General features: G+C 34.2%; 1 protein-coding gene across 1 annotated transcript; it reads right to left on the bottom strand.

The window, feature by feature from the left end:
• Positions 1-7,671: 7,671 nt before the first annotated feature.
• LOC116875675 (putative protein SSX6) lies at positions 7,672-8,695 on the bottom strand. Its single transcript, XM_032871306.1, has one exon. It carries the CDS (start codon positions 8,607-8,609, stop codon positions 8,040-8,042), a length of 570 nt encoding a protein of 189 aa, XP_032727197.1. The 5' UTR covers positions 8,610-8,695; the 3' UTR covers positions 7,672-8,039.
• Positions 8,696-13,833: the final 5,138 nt, after the last annotated feature.

The following is a 13,833-nucleotide window of genomic DNA, read 5'->3' as shown; positions in this document are numbered from 1 at the left end:
AAATACAGTTTCTGAAATAGACACATATGAGACCCAGGACAGCGTAGTAATTAAAAAGAATGCAGTAAGAGAGGAAAAATTAAGTTAAAAATAAATTGCCCTACTTCACAGTTTTGCCTAAGCATACAGGAATACTAACTTCTTATAAAATAACTTTTTTTTTTTTTTTTTTTTTGTAAAAACCACGGATCAGGAAAGTCTATTCCTGGACCTTTCTGATTTGATCAGGACTCTGAATTTAAAAATAATTTTAAATTGCCAAATAATAATACCATAGTATTTTTAAAAGCACACTATAAATTCCAATAGTGTATCAGTGATTATATAAGGATAAGACTTAAATTTTACAATCAAAAGAACATGTATAAATGACTAACTCAAATTTCAAAAGATTTGTATGTAGAGAAAGTTTCAATATTACCTGAAGTATTGGAATTCTTGGGTGGCTCAGTTGGTTAAGCTCTCCCTCTCCCTCTGCCCCTGCTCTTGTGCTCTCTCTTGTGCACTCTCTGTCTCAAATAAATAAACAAGATCTTAAAAAAAAAAAAAATCCCTAAGTATTGAAAATACAATGTTCAAAGAGATAATGAATAGAAGTAAATTGTTATTTTACTAATTTCTTTTGTAGTAACTATTTCACATGTATTACAAAATTCCAGGAAGAATCTAATTATTCATTTGAGTCTCCATGTCTTAGGAAAAGAAATGGAGAGAAATTTGTAACTTTTTGCTTAGAAAAGCCAATACACATGGTATTTAAAAAATTTTGCAAAGTCTTTTAATAGGTGTATCATGTTTCACACACCCATAGATACAAGAATGAATACAAATTATTATTTTTACCACTTTCTAGATCAAGTTGTCAATTAAAAAATTACAAAATTTTATCTAGTAATAGAATATTAGGTTTGAAAGGGATAGATAGCTTTTATAATGCTAATTTCTTATAGAATTTTAATGTTAAGACTGGCATATAAAATTTATTGAAGGAAATTCCCATTGATAAAAGAGGAGGGTAGGAAGACTTCACTGAAGCTTATTTTATAATCTATTTAATATTTTAGTGTATATTTCCCCAAAGATGGAAAGTTGTATAATCATTTTACCATGGAATTATCTGTCAGTTTTTTGGGGGAACTTACAAATTCTTTTCATCCTTCCCCAAATCTGAATTTCTTTTATGCACTATTTTATATGAAAATTGATTTCTACATATTCTTATCACAGCTTTGAGATTTTCAATCCCAATAAGGGAGACCATGAAGAAAATATTTTCTCATTGTATGATTTATAAAGGAGGAGATTGGAACTAGCTAGAGAAGAGATACATAAAATGGAAAACCAGGCAGGACTAGAAATTTCTTCAGGGAATCCCTGGAATGGTCATGAAAATTGGGGAAAACTACACTGAATTTTGGAATTGCATTCCTATCTCTCTCTCTCTTTTTTTTTTTAAGTATAGGTGTTACTGACATTTTATTTATTTATTTAAGAGAGAGACAGAGTGAGAGAGCATGAGAGGGGAGGTCAGAGGAAGAAGCAGACTCCCCATGGAACTGGGAGCCTGATCTGGGACTCGATCCCAGGATCCCGGGATCATGACCTGAGCTGAGCGAAGACAGTCGCTCAACCAACTGAGACACCCAGGTGCTCCTACATTCCTATCTCTTTTTATTTGGGTAGTGATGTTCAGACAAGAGGCAGTTGCAGGTTATAGTCACGATGGTGTTCTAACAAAAAGTTACTATTTAAAATGTTGTTGCAACAGAAATAAGTAGTTCATTAAAACATACATCAGCAAGTGAGAATTGTCCTCAGGTTGATTAGTAAAGTAAATCACACTTTCACAATAAATTATTTTGCATTCTGGGGGCTGTGTGAGTGCTCATGGAGCATCCCAATATTGTTCATTAGTCTGCACAAATGCAGTGACTCTGAATATAGAACATTTGTATGAAAGGAAAAATCAATGGATAGAAATTTTATGAACTCATCTTTAAAAATACATTTACTATTGTAAGAAAACATTCGACAAACCAAAATGGAGGTACATTCTACAAAAGATATATCTCCCATAAAATGTCAGTCATAGTGAACAAGGAAAGACAGAACTGTAAAAATTAGAAAAGATCTAAGAGATAGGATTAAATGCAACATATTACCATGGATCATGCCCTAGAACAGAAGAATATTCGTGGGAAAATCAAATCAAAGTCTGTAGTTTGGTTAGTATTATATCAAAGTTAGTGTCTGTTTTGCGGAATACACCGTGGTTATGTAAGATTTTAAAATTAAGGGAAGCTGAATGAAAGCTTAATGGAAATATTCGGTGTTATATGTGCAAGTCTTCTGTAAATCTAAAATATTTCAAAATGAAGTTTAGAAAAGACACCAGAACAAATCATTAAAATATATCTAGGAAAGAAGCAATGTTACCTATGAATTATTTGTAAAATACTCATTGTCTTAAATATTGTTAATTTGTGCTTTATGATTAGTATATGGCTTCAATGTTTTCTTTTATGAAAATCAAAATATCAAGGCTCTCATAAATTCATGTAAAATCTAAGTTCATTATCCTTTTTTCCTCTAAGGTATATGTTCATCAATGATTACTTATACTAACATATCTTTAGTTAGTGGGTTTAACATGTTTGAAATAATATTGATTGAGAAAATATTGACTATAAAGAAGATATGGAAATAATACATAGAATCTTGATATTGATGCTCCTACATTTCTTTTTTTTATAATTTTATATCTTTACATTAAAACCTTTAGCATACTACTGACAACAAATTTTAATTCTGTCTGATAGTTCCAACATCTGTGATTCAGTTGTTGCTTTGTCCTTTTACACTATTTTTCTTATCTTTTTCTATACCTGATAGTTGTTGAAATTCAGCAGTATTACACTGTTAAATGTTACTCAGTTCTCCTTAGCCTACCGGTAAGAGGCTGAGCAGTGGTGTAGGGCAAGGTGGGGAATGGAGGCCAGGTGAGATTTTTTTTCTTCTCCTCAAACTTCACTCTAAAGCTAGCACTGTAATTCTGGGTTTTGATGGTGTGGCCTTCCTGGTGCTCCTGCTACTCTCCCTACTATAGCTCTGAGCCCAATATATATTCCTGCCACTAGTCTCTTTCCCAATACAGAGATCAGAAATGCTACTTTGGCTCATAGCTATCTCTTCCAAATCCTCAAACGTCCCCAGAGAAAGAGCAGTTCCAAATGCCCATCCTACCTGTCTCAATTTCTGTTTTCCCCTGGATATTAGCCAGAGAACAACTTTTTATCACACATACAGAAATTTCTTCAGTTAACATTATTTTTCCAGATATTTTTATTTTCTTCTGTCTTTACTAAAGTAAAAAGTCCTTGAAAATAGTTAAATGAATGTATCTGTAAAAAATAAAATAAAATGAAGTAGGACCCAGATGGTATGCCTTACAATGTTGAAGGTGACAAAAGCAAGCAAACATATAAATAATACATTCATGTATTTTTGCCATGTGAGGTTTGCCTCACCAAAATTAAATAAATATATCTTAAAAGTAGTGTTGTAGTTAAAGCAAAGGAGATGATACTCCTGTTTTGTAGGTGTGTGTCTATGTGCATGTGCTGTGTGTGTTTCTGTGTGTGTTTGGTATGTGTGCTTTTTTATACCTTACAAAAATTGCTGTGGTTCTATGGTCAGCTTTCAATTGTTACGTAAATAAGAACAAAGGTAAAAATACTTTCAAATATATTTGTTGGTAAATAATAGAGAAAGACTGGAATGATTGAATGGAGACACTAGTAAAAAATGTATGACAGAATGTAACAAGTAAAGTTTATAACTCTTGAAAGTTATCTGTAGACTACCTACATGGACTAAGGTTATTACACTAACCAAACTTCCATTGCACAGAATATAACCTTTTGACAACATTAATTTTAAAAACTGTGCAAATTTTAGTTAATTTATATGATGTTGAAGGTTGAGCTGGAGGACAATATGTATATGTTTGATAGATTCCATAAAAGAACTATATTTTTTTCTTCTAAAGGTTAGATAACTTTAATGTTTTAATTAATGTATACCTGTTTATTTTCTTACTCATATTATAACTAGGACAAATGTAGGTCATATAGTCATTTATTGTTTTTAATGAATAATAAATGACTATAATACATAATATACATAATATAATAAATGACTAAATGTAGGTCAAATGTAGGACAAATGTAGGTCATATAGTCATTTATTGTTTTTAATGAAGGATGTTTTTTCTAGTCCTCATCAAATAGTATAGGCAGAGTGAATGGATTTTTATGATCTTTTATCTTATTAGTTTATAAATATTTAATACAAACTGAAATAAAAAATATTTACAACCTTTATTGATAACTACTCTTCTTTCATTTATTTTTTTATTTTTAAAATGTCTCATTAGTCGATCTAGGTACTGATCTTAGAACTTATAAAGTCATTGTTCTGTGTGTGTCAAAATTCAGTGCAGACACTGACATAACATCGTGGTAGGTCCTATAGTGTAGGGGAGATGAGGGAAATGCCTCAGGAGCAAAATAAAGGAGTCCCATAATTTGCATCATGTGGTTATTTGAAGGTTTGTTGAAGAAGATACATTTTTATCTGGGTCTTCAAGGACAGAAAAAAAAATTGCCACAGGAATTGCAGTACTAGTGTTTACTCCAGAGATCCAAATGTATTAATCTAAAGGGGCACCTGCACCCCAATGTTCATAGCAGCAATGTCCAAAATAGCCAAACTGTGGAAAGAGCTGAGATGTCAATCGACAGATGAATGGATAAAGATGTAGTGTATGTATATACAATGGAATATTACTCAGCCATCAGAAAGGATTAATAGTTACCATTTACAATGATGCGGATGGAACTGGAGGATATTAGGCTGAATGAAATAAGTCAGTCAGAGAAACACAATTAACATATGGTTTCACTCATATTTGGAATATAAGAAACAGCACAGAAGAACATAGAAAAAGGTGGGGAAAACTGAATGGGAAGTCATCAGAGAGGGAGAAAAACTATGAGAGACTCTTAACTACAGGAAACTAACTGAAGGTTGCTGAAGGGAAAAGTGGTAGAGAGATGGGGTAATTGGGTGATGGGCATTAAGGAGGGCTCGAGATGTGAGGATTACTGGGTGTTATATGCCACTGATGAGTTATTGAACACTACATGTGAGTGATGATGTACTATCTGTTGGCTAATTGAATTTAAAGAAAGAAAGATAGAAAGAAAACTGCCAGATGTGATATAGTGTAGAGCCTCCAGGCAAGGGTAAGAGCAGTAGCTTTGAGGCAATAAATTGTGTGATCTGGTTGGGAGATAGGAGGTTCATCAAGTTTGGGCTATGGTAACTGGAGAGATAAGGGATAAAACTTAGCTTGAGCTGAGGTGTGTGGGAGTATTCATGTATTTGAGAGCAGATTTTTATTTTTGGAATGTAATCTTAATAGCAGCATAAAACATACTATGACATAGGAAGAGAATAATGTTGTCTATATAACTACTTCCAAAAATAAATATTTCTCCAGAGATAGATACCAGGTCCAGTCCGTAGAGCCCCAGGGAAATATATTTGGAATCCTCAAAGTACTACCTTTGTCCACATTAACGGGTTAGAAATATATATGTCTAGTCCCAGAGTATCCAGTTACTATCATATGAACATAACTATTATGTAAAACCTTACACAGGATTTCCTTAGCCATCCTAAATTACTTCTCTTTGCAGTAATCAGATGGTTTATGACTGAAAACCCCCTGTAATTCCCATCACCTATAAAGAATTGAGTCATTTCATTTATAACATTGTGTATCATCAGAAGTTAGTTTTTAAAAATTCTCTTTTGGGACGCCTAGGTGGCTCAGTTGGTTAAGCAACTACCTTTGGATCAAGTCATGATCCCGGAGTCCCGAGATCCAGTCCCGTATCTGGCTCCCAGCTCCACAGGGAATCTGCTTCTCTGTCTGACCTTCTTCCCTCTTATGCTCTCTCTCACTCTCTCTCTAGAGTAAATAAATAAAATCTTTTTTAAAAAATTCACTTTTGTTACACTGGTATTGATGGTACAGTCAATTGTCGAATTTATTTTTTTTTAATATATTTCTAACATAATCTGAGCACTGAGCTAGCAAGTATTTGGTTTACAAATTAAGCTTTTTTTTTTAACTTAAGGAGTTTAGAAAGTAATAGTTGTGTTGGTTTACAAATTAAGTGTTTGATTTACAAATTAAGCTCTTTTTTTTAACTTAAGTAGTTTAGAAAGTAATAGCTGAAATATGTGAATAAACAGGAAATTACAATATTGTGAAAAATGTCTCATCAGGAATAAGAAGTAATATGTCTTTCTAATAGTAATTCATGGCACCTTCTAACTATATTCTTAATTTTCATTTCTCTCTAAACCAGTCTATTATTAAAAACACTTATATAATTAAAAATAATTTCATATTCCCTGAAAATATGTTCTTTGATCTATTGAAATGTGACTTTCTTTAGCATTCAGAACATGTCATTGATTTAGAAATAGCAGGAATAATGAACATTTATTTAATGATACCATGGAAAAAACAGAATTTATAAAAACATTAGGGTCCAAGTAATGATCCATAGACAAGCATGGACATGCACATAACACACTGATTCTCTGACTCTGAGAGAAATAATATAAAAAATCAGTAAGATATTTACTGAAATATGACCATTGGGCACATTTAAATTCTTTTAAGTAAAATATGTAAGAGACTTAAAGAAATGAGTATATCAGTTCCTGCTATTCAATGATCTCTATTTAAGCAAGTAAACTCAATAAAGTCAAGTTCTTAAGTAGTCTGCTACAAAAAAATATCTTCAGAGAATAGTCAAAAGAAAACCTCTTGGGAATATCGAAGTCTGCCGCTCTTTGTACATAGACACATTATAAAAAAGAAGTTTCAAAAAATGATAAACAATGCTTGTGAAATGATTGCTTACATTTTTATGCACAATCTAGTACTTTGTTTACAGTATGCGAAACGGCAGGTTCCAAAGCTCCTTTTCAAAATGAGTAATGATCTGTGAAAACACAAATTTATCTATTGTAACAAGCTGTGCAGCTCTGTGTGATAGCTAGAGGCAAGAGTGATCTTCTGATAATCTACTGTTTACTGATAGTCCAAAACACGTCTTTGAGGAAAAACTGATATTATTTCCTCTGTTTCCTTCACAGATGAAGTCAAAGATCCTTGAAGCAGAAGCTGAGTATGAAGAGACTGTGTTCAGACCCAGTTCAAGGCAAGTAGACAAATATGATTCTAGAAAGCAAACATTGGCATTAGGGGACAATTACTAAGTTTTCCTAACCTTTTTCTTGCGGCATTTGAAATGACAAATAGATTGGGGCAATATGTGTGCATGTCACCTAATTAAAAATAAAGATATATGCCTTAGGTAATAACACGGCTCATTTCAGAAAGAGACTTTTTTTTTTTTTTGAAACTTGTAAATTTTTATTAATTATCAACAACTGAGGCAACACAAATGAAGAAAGGGGGTTTTGCAGCATGGGGCACCTGCTAGACAGCAAAAAAATGAGGGGTGCTTGTCCAGGACGTGCTGGCAGTGGGAAAGAGCAGGTGGGAGATACTTGGAGTGGTACTGCACGTGCATGTAAATGCAGAGAAAAACACGTGGAACCAAACACCCAGAGCTGCCCTCCAGCAATCGCATCAGAGGAGGAGGGTTGTGCTGTTCTGGGCAGAGAATACCCCCACGATACTTTGTTTTCTAAAGTAAGTGCATGGATACACAGAAAGAAATATGCATTGAGTAGATGTCTTGCTTATTAACAGAGCTCTATTATCTAACAGAATATCTGGCACATAGTAAGAAAAATCGTGCTTAACTTTTCACTATTGTGAACTCTTTTACTTGCTATACACCTGATGGCTAGGAGTTCACAGCCGTGCCCATGTTCGTGAAAGGCCACCAGGTTCTGCTCCTTATCATGGGCACTTGTCACATCCAGATTTAGTCATCTTCCTCGGGATCACTGATCTCTTCATACACGATCAGGGTCTTTCTTTCCCGCAGTCTATAGGCCCAAACGCTATTCATCACTTTCCTGGGTCCTGGTATGTTCTCACTCTGTTGACCAGAGGTACTCGCTTCTTCTGGGGGGCACGGCTCTTTCTGAGCCTGCTCAGGGCCAGGTGTTATTGGTATTGGTTCTGAATCGCTTTCTTCCTTTATTGTTTTCTCGAGCATCACCTTCATTTTCTCTCTCTCTTGAGCATCAGAAGCTTCCTGAGAAGATTCATCCTGATTCTCGTTCTGATCATCATCAGAATCACGCCCGTTGGATTTCATGGCTCGTTTTTTAGGACACATGAAGGCCGGGAGAGAGGCCCTGAGACCTAGACTAGTCATGGTGTCATAGTTTCTCTTCATGTACACGTAGGTGATTTTATCTGAGTATCCAAGCTTTGCCCACTCTTCCTTAGAGAAGTATTTGGAAATATCCTTGAAGGCCTTGCATTTCTTCTCTGATTTCTGGGTATCCTCCTTGGAGTTCTTTGCAAAGGAGCTGCCTTTATTCATGGCGCCGGGAATAATTTGATCTCTGAAGGATGTAGCCTAATCTCTCCAGCCACAAGGCCAAAGGTCCTCAGGGTTGAAGCGGTGGCGGCTAACAGAAAGAGACTTTTAAACAGGGTTGAATAGAACTGCAGCAAAATACCTACTAGGGAAGAAAAAAGGAACCCAGACTCCGTGGCTAAAAGAAAAAAGCGCTGAACAAACAAACAAATAAGCCAAATGAAAACAAACAAAACCTGCCAAGAGAAGCCAAGACAAAGAAAAGATTAAGCAATCCTAGGAATAGTAAATTTACTAGAACATGACAGACTACTAAAATCTGATTATACAGATTAAGCAGAAAATCAAGTACACAAAATAAGAAAGCTGAATTAAACAGGAACTTCGTATGGATCCTGGATTCTGGAAGCCCACTCATTCCTACAAGTCCATACCCTGATGGCATTTGTTGGATGTGGTAGAGAACTGAGATTTCCCATCATCATATGATTGAATGTAAAAGGATGGTTAAATAACTTTCATAATCAAAGCATTGAACGAGAAATATCCATGTACTGAAAACAGACAAACAAAAGGAATGAGGAAAACAATTCAGTTTGGCTTTTGTCTGCATGTATGAGTGGAACAAAAACAGACTAACACCCTAAATGTCCTACAGGCTGAATTGGGAGCACTGTCCCAGAGATGGCTTTTGCTGGTTCCCACTCTGTGGTTAGGATGAAAACTGAAGGAGAATTCTTTCCTCTGCGTGGATGCAATCAGCATCCGGTGAGAAAAGCTTTTTTAGCCCACCCTTCCAAACAAATTCCTAAGGAAACAACTGGAAATATAGACTAAAATGGAAATGTAAGAAATTATTTCAGCCTTTAATTTAGTATATTAATGTATTAGACAAATTTTGGAAAATGAGTAATAATTTATACTAAACAAATTTTCCATTTAAATATTCCACTTGTTATTTATAGAAGTATAAGAAACTGTATAATGCACTTGATTAAAAAAATACAGTATAAATCACAATAAATGAGCTCCCTAAGGCTAAAAGAATGTTTCAACACAAAATATTCAGCATGGAAATATTGCTTCTGGCAGATATGATGGAGCAAAAGCATGTTTTAAACTAGATTTAATAATCTGCTTACTAAATTTGTTACATGTTGTACACAACATTTTCCCATTTTGCTCAATAACATGGATATATTAAATAAAAGCTTCCAATTTTATTCCTTCTTTAAAAAATATTTCTTTTTTTGCTATTAAGAACTGTCATATAGAGCTATGTTTTTCTCCTAGAATTTTTCTTAATAATGTAGCTTTGGATACACTTACTGAAAATTACTTGGTATATTTTATAGTAATCTTGCTTTTATGAAGAAATCATTTCCACTATTCCTTTCCTTCAGTTGCATCATAAGACTGTTTATATTACAGTCATAATACATGAAACTTGATGGTAATAACTTTTCACCCACACTTCATTGCCTCCTAATAGCTGAAGAGACTATAATTTTGAGTTTTTAAGTTGTATTTCAACAGTGAATAGAGGTGTGGAAGTCGGGGATAGAGAATTACTGAGTTTGGTGTGAGGGACAAGAAAGAATTTCTGGAACATATAAAGTGTCCAGTGAATGTCAAGATGGATAAAGGATGGGTCTCATGGCTGTCCTCAATATCTCTTCAGAAGTTTATAGGTAAATATCAGTTACCTTTGAGATGGTTTTCTCTCATGTCCATGTGACCTAATTCCTTACAGACTTCATTTCTGGTACTCTCTAGGAAAAGTGTTGCACCCATGTAAACTTAAAGGGACAAAACAAAACATATAGAGAAAAATAATTCCACTCATCCCCTTTCCTCATGCTGCCCATTTCCTTGCACAGTTCTTTTATTATATCACAGGCCAAGTTTGACATATATGGTGTCTGGCATAACATTTCATTTTTAAAGAAGATTTTAATTATTTGAGAGAGACAGCAAATGAGAGAGAGAAAGACCACAAGCAGGGGGAGGGGCAGAGGAAGAGAGTGAAGCAGACACCCTGCTAAGCAGAGAGGCTGACTCAGGGCTCTATCCCAGGACACCTGGATCATGACCTGAGCTGAAGGCAAGCACTTAACTGACTGAGCCACCCAGGCACCCGAGGCTTAACATTTCAAATGATACTGCAGCTCTTCATATATGATACAAATGGGTGAGAAGAGGTTCCACTTACACACTTCATGCATGTTTTCATTTATCCAAGGATATAGACATTTAACCAGGAGCAGAGCATATGCAGTCTGTTCTAGCAAAGGTTTCCCTGACTCATAGCTCCATGATGTACACCCAAGCTCCTAGCTCCATGATGTGTCCTAGGGTAGAGTTATGCAAGTTCAAGAAAAGCTCAGTTCTTACAGGGAGACAGCTCTTTTATATCTGGTGTTTAACCTGTGAGAAAGAACTTTGATGAACATTCTGTGTGTGTCCTGATGAAATAAGTTTTCCTGTTTTGACCATCACAATCAACAACTATACATCAATTAGGTAACAAAGAGGCATCCAAGCCCAGGTGTCTCTTAATGTCTCTTACTCTAGGTATTAGACAGTACCAAAGTGCCATTTTGCCATTTTTTTTTTTTTAGTTCTTTATGGACACTGTTGTGTAGATTTCTTTGTAGTTAAATAACCTTCTATATAAATCCAAATTCTCCAACTGATTTTCCTTGTATAATTCTGGTGAGTTTTGTCATAAAAATTGTTCCATCCAGGAGCAAGCTCCCTAGAGACCCTATCTGCATAGAGACCTCTCTATTTCTGAATTGAACCATGAAGATCTGTGCTAGGAATCATGGCTTCAAGAGAGCTCAAAGCAGAATGTCCCAGCAGGGGTTTTAGGTCCCCATAACCAAGCCAAGCTATCTAAACTGTTATGCAGATAAAAACCATTAATAAATAAAAAGTGAATCCGAGGATTGTCAGAGGAATTTAAGATTTTAAAAAGCACATCATAAATCCCACTGCTCTTATCATGGCCAGGAATGGCCAAAACCAAACAGCCGGGCCTCCCCAGTGATGAAAATAGGGCTTTTTCAGTTCAGCTATAAATCAGCTCTATCCTACACAAGTGTATATTAGTTTTTAATTAAAATTTCACCAGATACACCTTATACTTTTTAGGAAATCTTACTGTTCTGTTTTACATTATCAATTTGACAAGGTTACGACTATTGTTATACATGATTATAAACAACACAACATACATTTTTACCCTGAGAAAACAAAATGATGTATATACAAAAATATAGCATTATCTTGCACCTAGAGCTATTTTAGGTCTAAAACATTTTAATCAGCTCTTATTTTCCTCTAAATATTATGAGTTACTAATATAAAGTTAATAATGAACATCAATAATCAAATTAGATTTATGTCAACTGAAAAAGTACAAAATATACAATAATTTTGCATTCATAGTTTACTCTCAGTGTCTCATCTAATTTTTCCCCTAATTTTTCTAATGAAAAGATGCCAAAGTAGATTTGGGCATGGCTGAGAATGATTTAATTACACTGCAATTCTCAGTTTTTTCTCTGCATATTATTTTTGCCTTTCCTTCTGAACAGTCAAAATATCTATCATCACATTTTATAGGTAAACTCAAAAATAAATGAACTGAGGTTAACCGACCACATATGCAATGCCAAATACTCATTAAACTCAAGTATACATTAACCTCACATAGGGTACAAAATGAAAATAAAATTTTAGCTACTTCGATGGAATAAAAGCTGAAGTCCTGAAAACACCTGAATCCTGTTATTACTGATGAACAGCTATAAGAGGTAATTGGCCCCACTCGTATTTAGTTGAAAAGCTTTGGCAGTGGCTTCCTTTAAAAGCAAACTGGTAACACTGAAAACTTTGCAGTCTATGCAATGGATTAAAGTTTATCAGAAAGAATGAGTTAGCACATTTATTCAGTTACCGTGGGTCATCTGCCAGAGCCTTTGTGTTTTTTGGTTTGTTTTTGTGATAGATGATTTCCATGGAAAAAATCTTACTATTTGAATTGAAATGTTTGAAAAATTTAATATGTCTGGTTAAAGTGATAAGATAATGACAAAAGTCAATTTTAAATATTGAACTTCTTTATAAAACTAATGTAAATTCCATCAATGTGAACTTTTAGATGCCACCATGCAGTGTATTTTATATCTTCTATTAAAAGAATAAACATTTTTGTAAATTCAAAAAAATAATTCTCTTTACTTTCAATGACATTTCATTGTTCAATCTCCAAAGACATCTTTGAAATGCATAATTATCTTTAAAAATGATGCTTAATGTCAACCAACTTATTTCCTTTTTATGGAAAGTGAAGTGCGCAAATCTCAGAAGAGTTTTGGAACATTCGAAGTGGTTTTCATCCACTGATAGTTCTATTGTTGCTGTGTCAGTGGAAATGTATTTCAGGTTTAAACAACAAGCCACATGAATGAGTTACATGCTAAGTGAGGATTATGGCTTGCTGTGATTGTATTTTAACCTAAAAAGAAAAAAAATATATTTCTAGAGGAGACTGATATTGGAAAGAAGTAGGGGGTTTAAATTCATTATCCTACCAATTGTTTACTGATACTCAACACATCTGTTAATCTGCTCTTAAACATTTTCATGTAGTACAGTTGTAGCAATTAAGATACTGATTTACTGAACACTGATGTGTTAAAATTACAGTTGTATTATTTTAAACGGATTTTTTTTTTTTTTGGACACTGAGTTTTATTATTCCCCCAAAAGAAGACAGAAATAAAGAATATTTTGGAAAGTGAACTACATTGAGAGAGAGTCACTTTTAACCCAAGTATACTTACAAACACTTTTTATTAATAAACTCATAGAAAGAGACCCTAGAATTGCAAAGGCAATATCCAAATGCAGTGAAAAAAGTAGATTTGTAGTCAGTAGGTGCTAATAAAACTTTTGCACTGTGCTCAGAACATTACCCAGTCTTCACAACAGCCCCATTAAACAAAACAAAACAATGCAGAACGATTGTTTTTTCATCCCCATTTTAAATGTCAATAAACTGACATCTGTAGAAGTTCAGAAATTTTGCCCCATGTTGCATTGCCAATGAATGATGTCACGTTAGTATTCAGATACCTATTTTAGAGATTTTGTCTCATGGCCCCTAAATTAAAGAGAAGAGGAGGGCTAGGGCTAATAAGGCTTTTGTTATATATAC

Source organism: Lontra canadensis, unplaced genomic scaffold (genome assembly GCF_010015895.1).
Source record: "Lontra canadensis isolate GAN:19392208 unplaced genomic scaffold, GSC_riverotter_1.0 scaffold42, whole genome shotgun sequence".
Taxonomy (NCBI): Eukaryota; Metazoa; Chordata; class Mammalia; order Carnivora; family Mustelidae; genus Lontra; species Lontra canadensis.
Note: the sequence above shows the minus strand (reverse complement) of the source record. Positions and strands in the feature narration are given on the sequence as shown.

Coding starts and splice junctions, on each gene's coding strand:
- LOC116875675 (XM_032871306.1), bottom strand. CDS start 8,609: ATGAATAAAGGCAGCTCCTTTGCAAAGAACTCCAAGGAGGATACCCAG.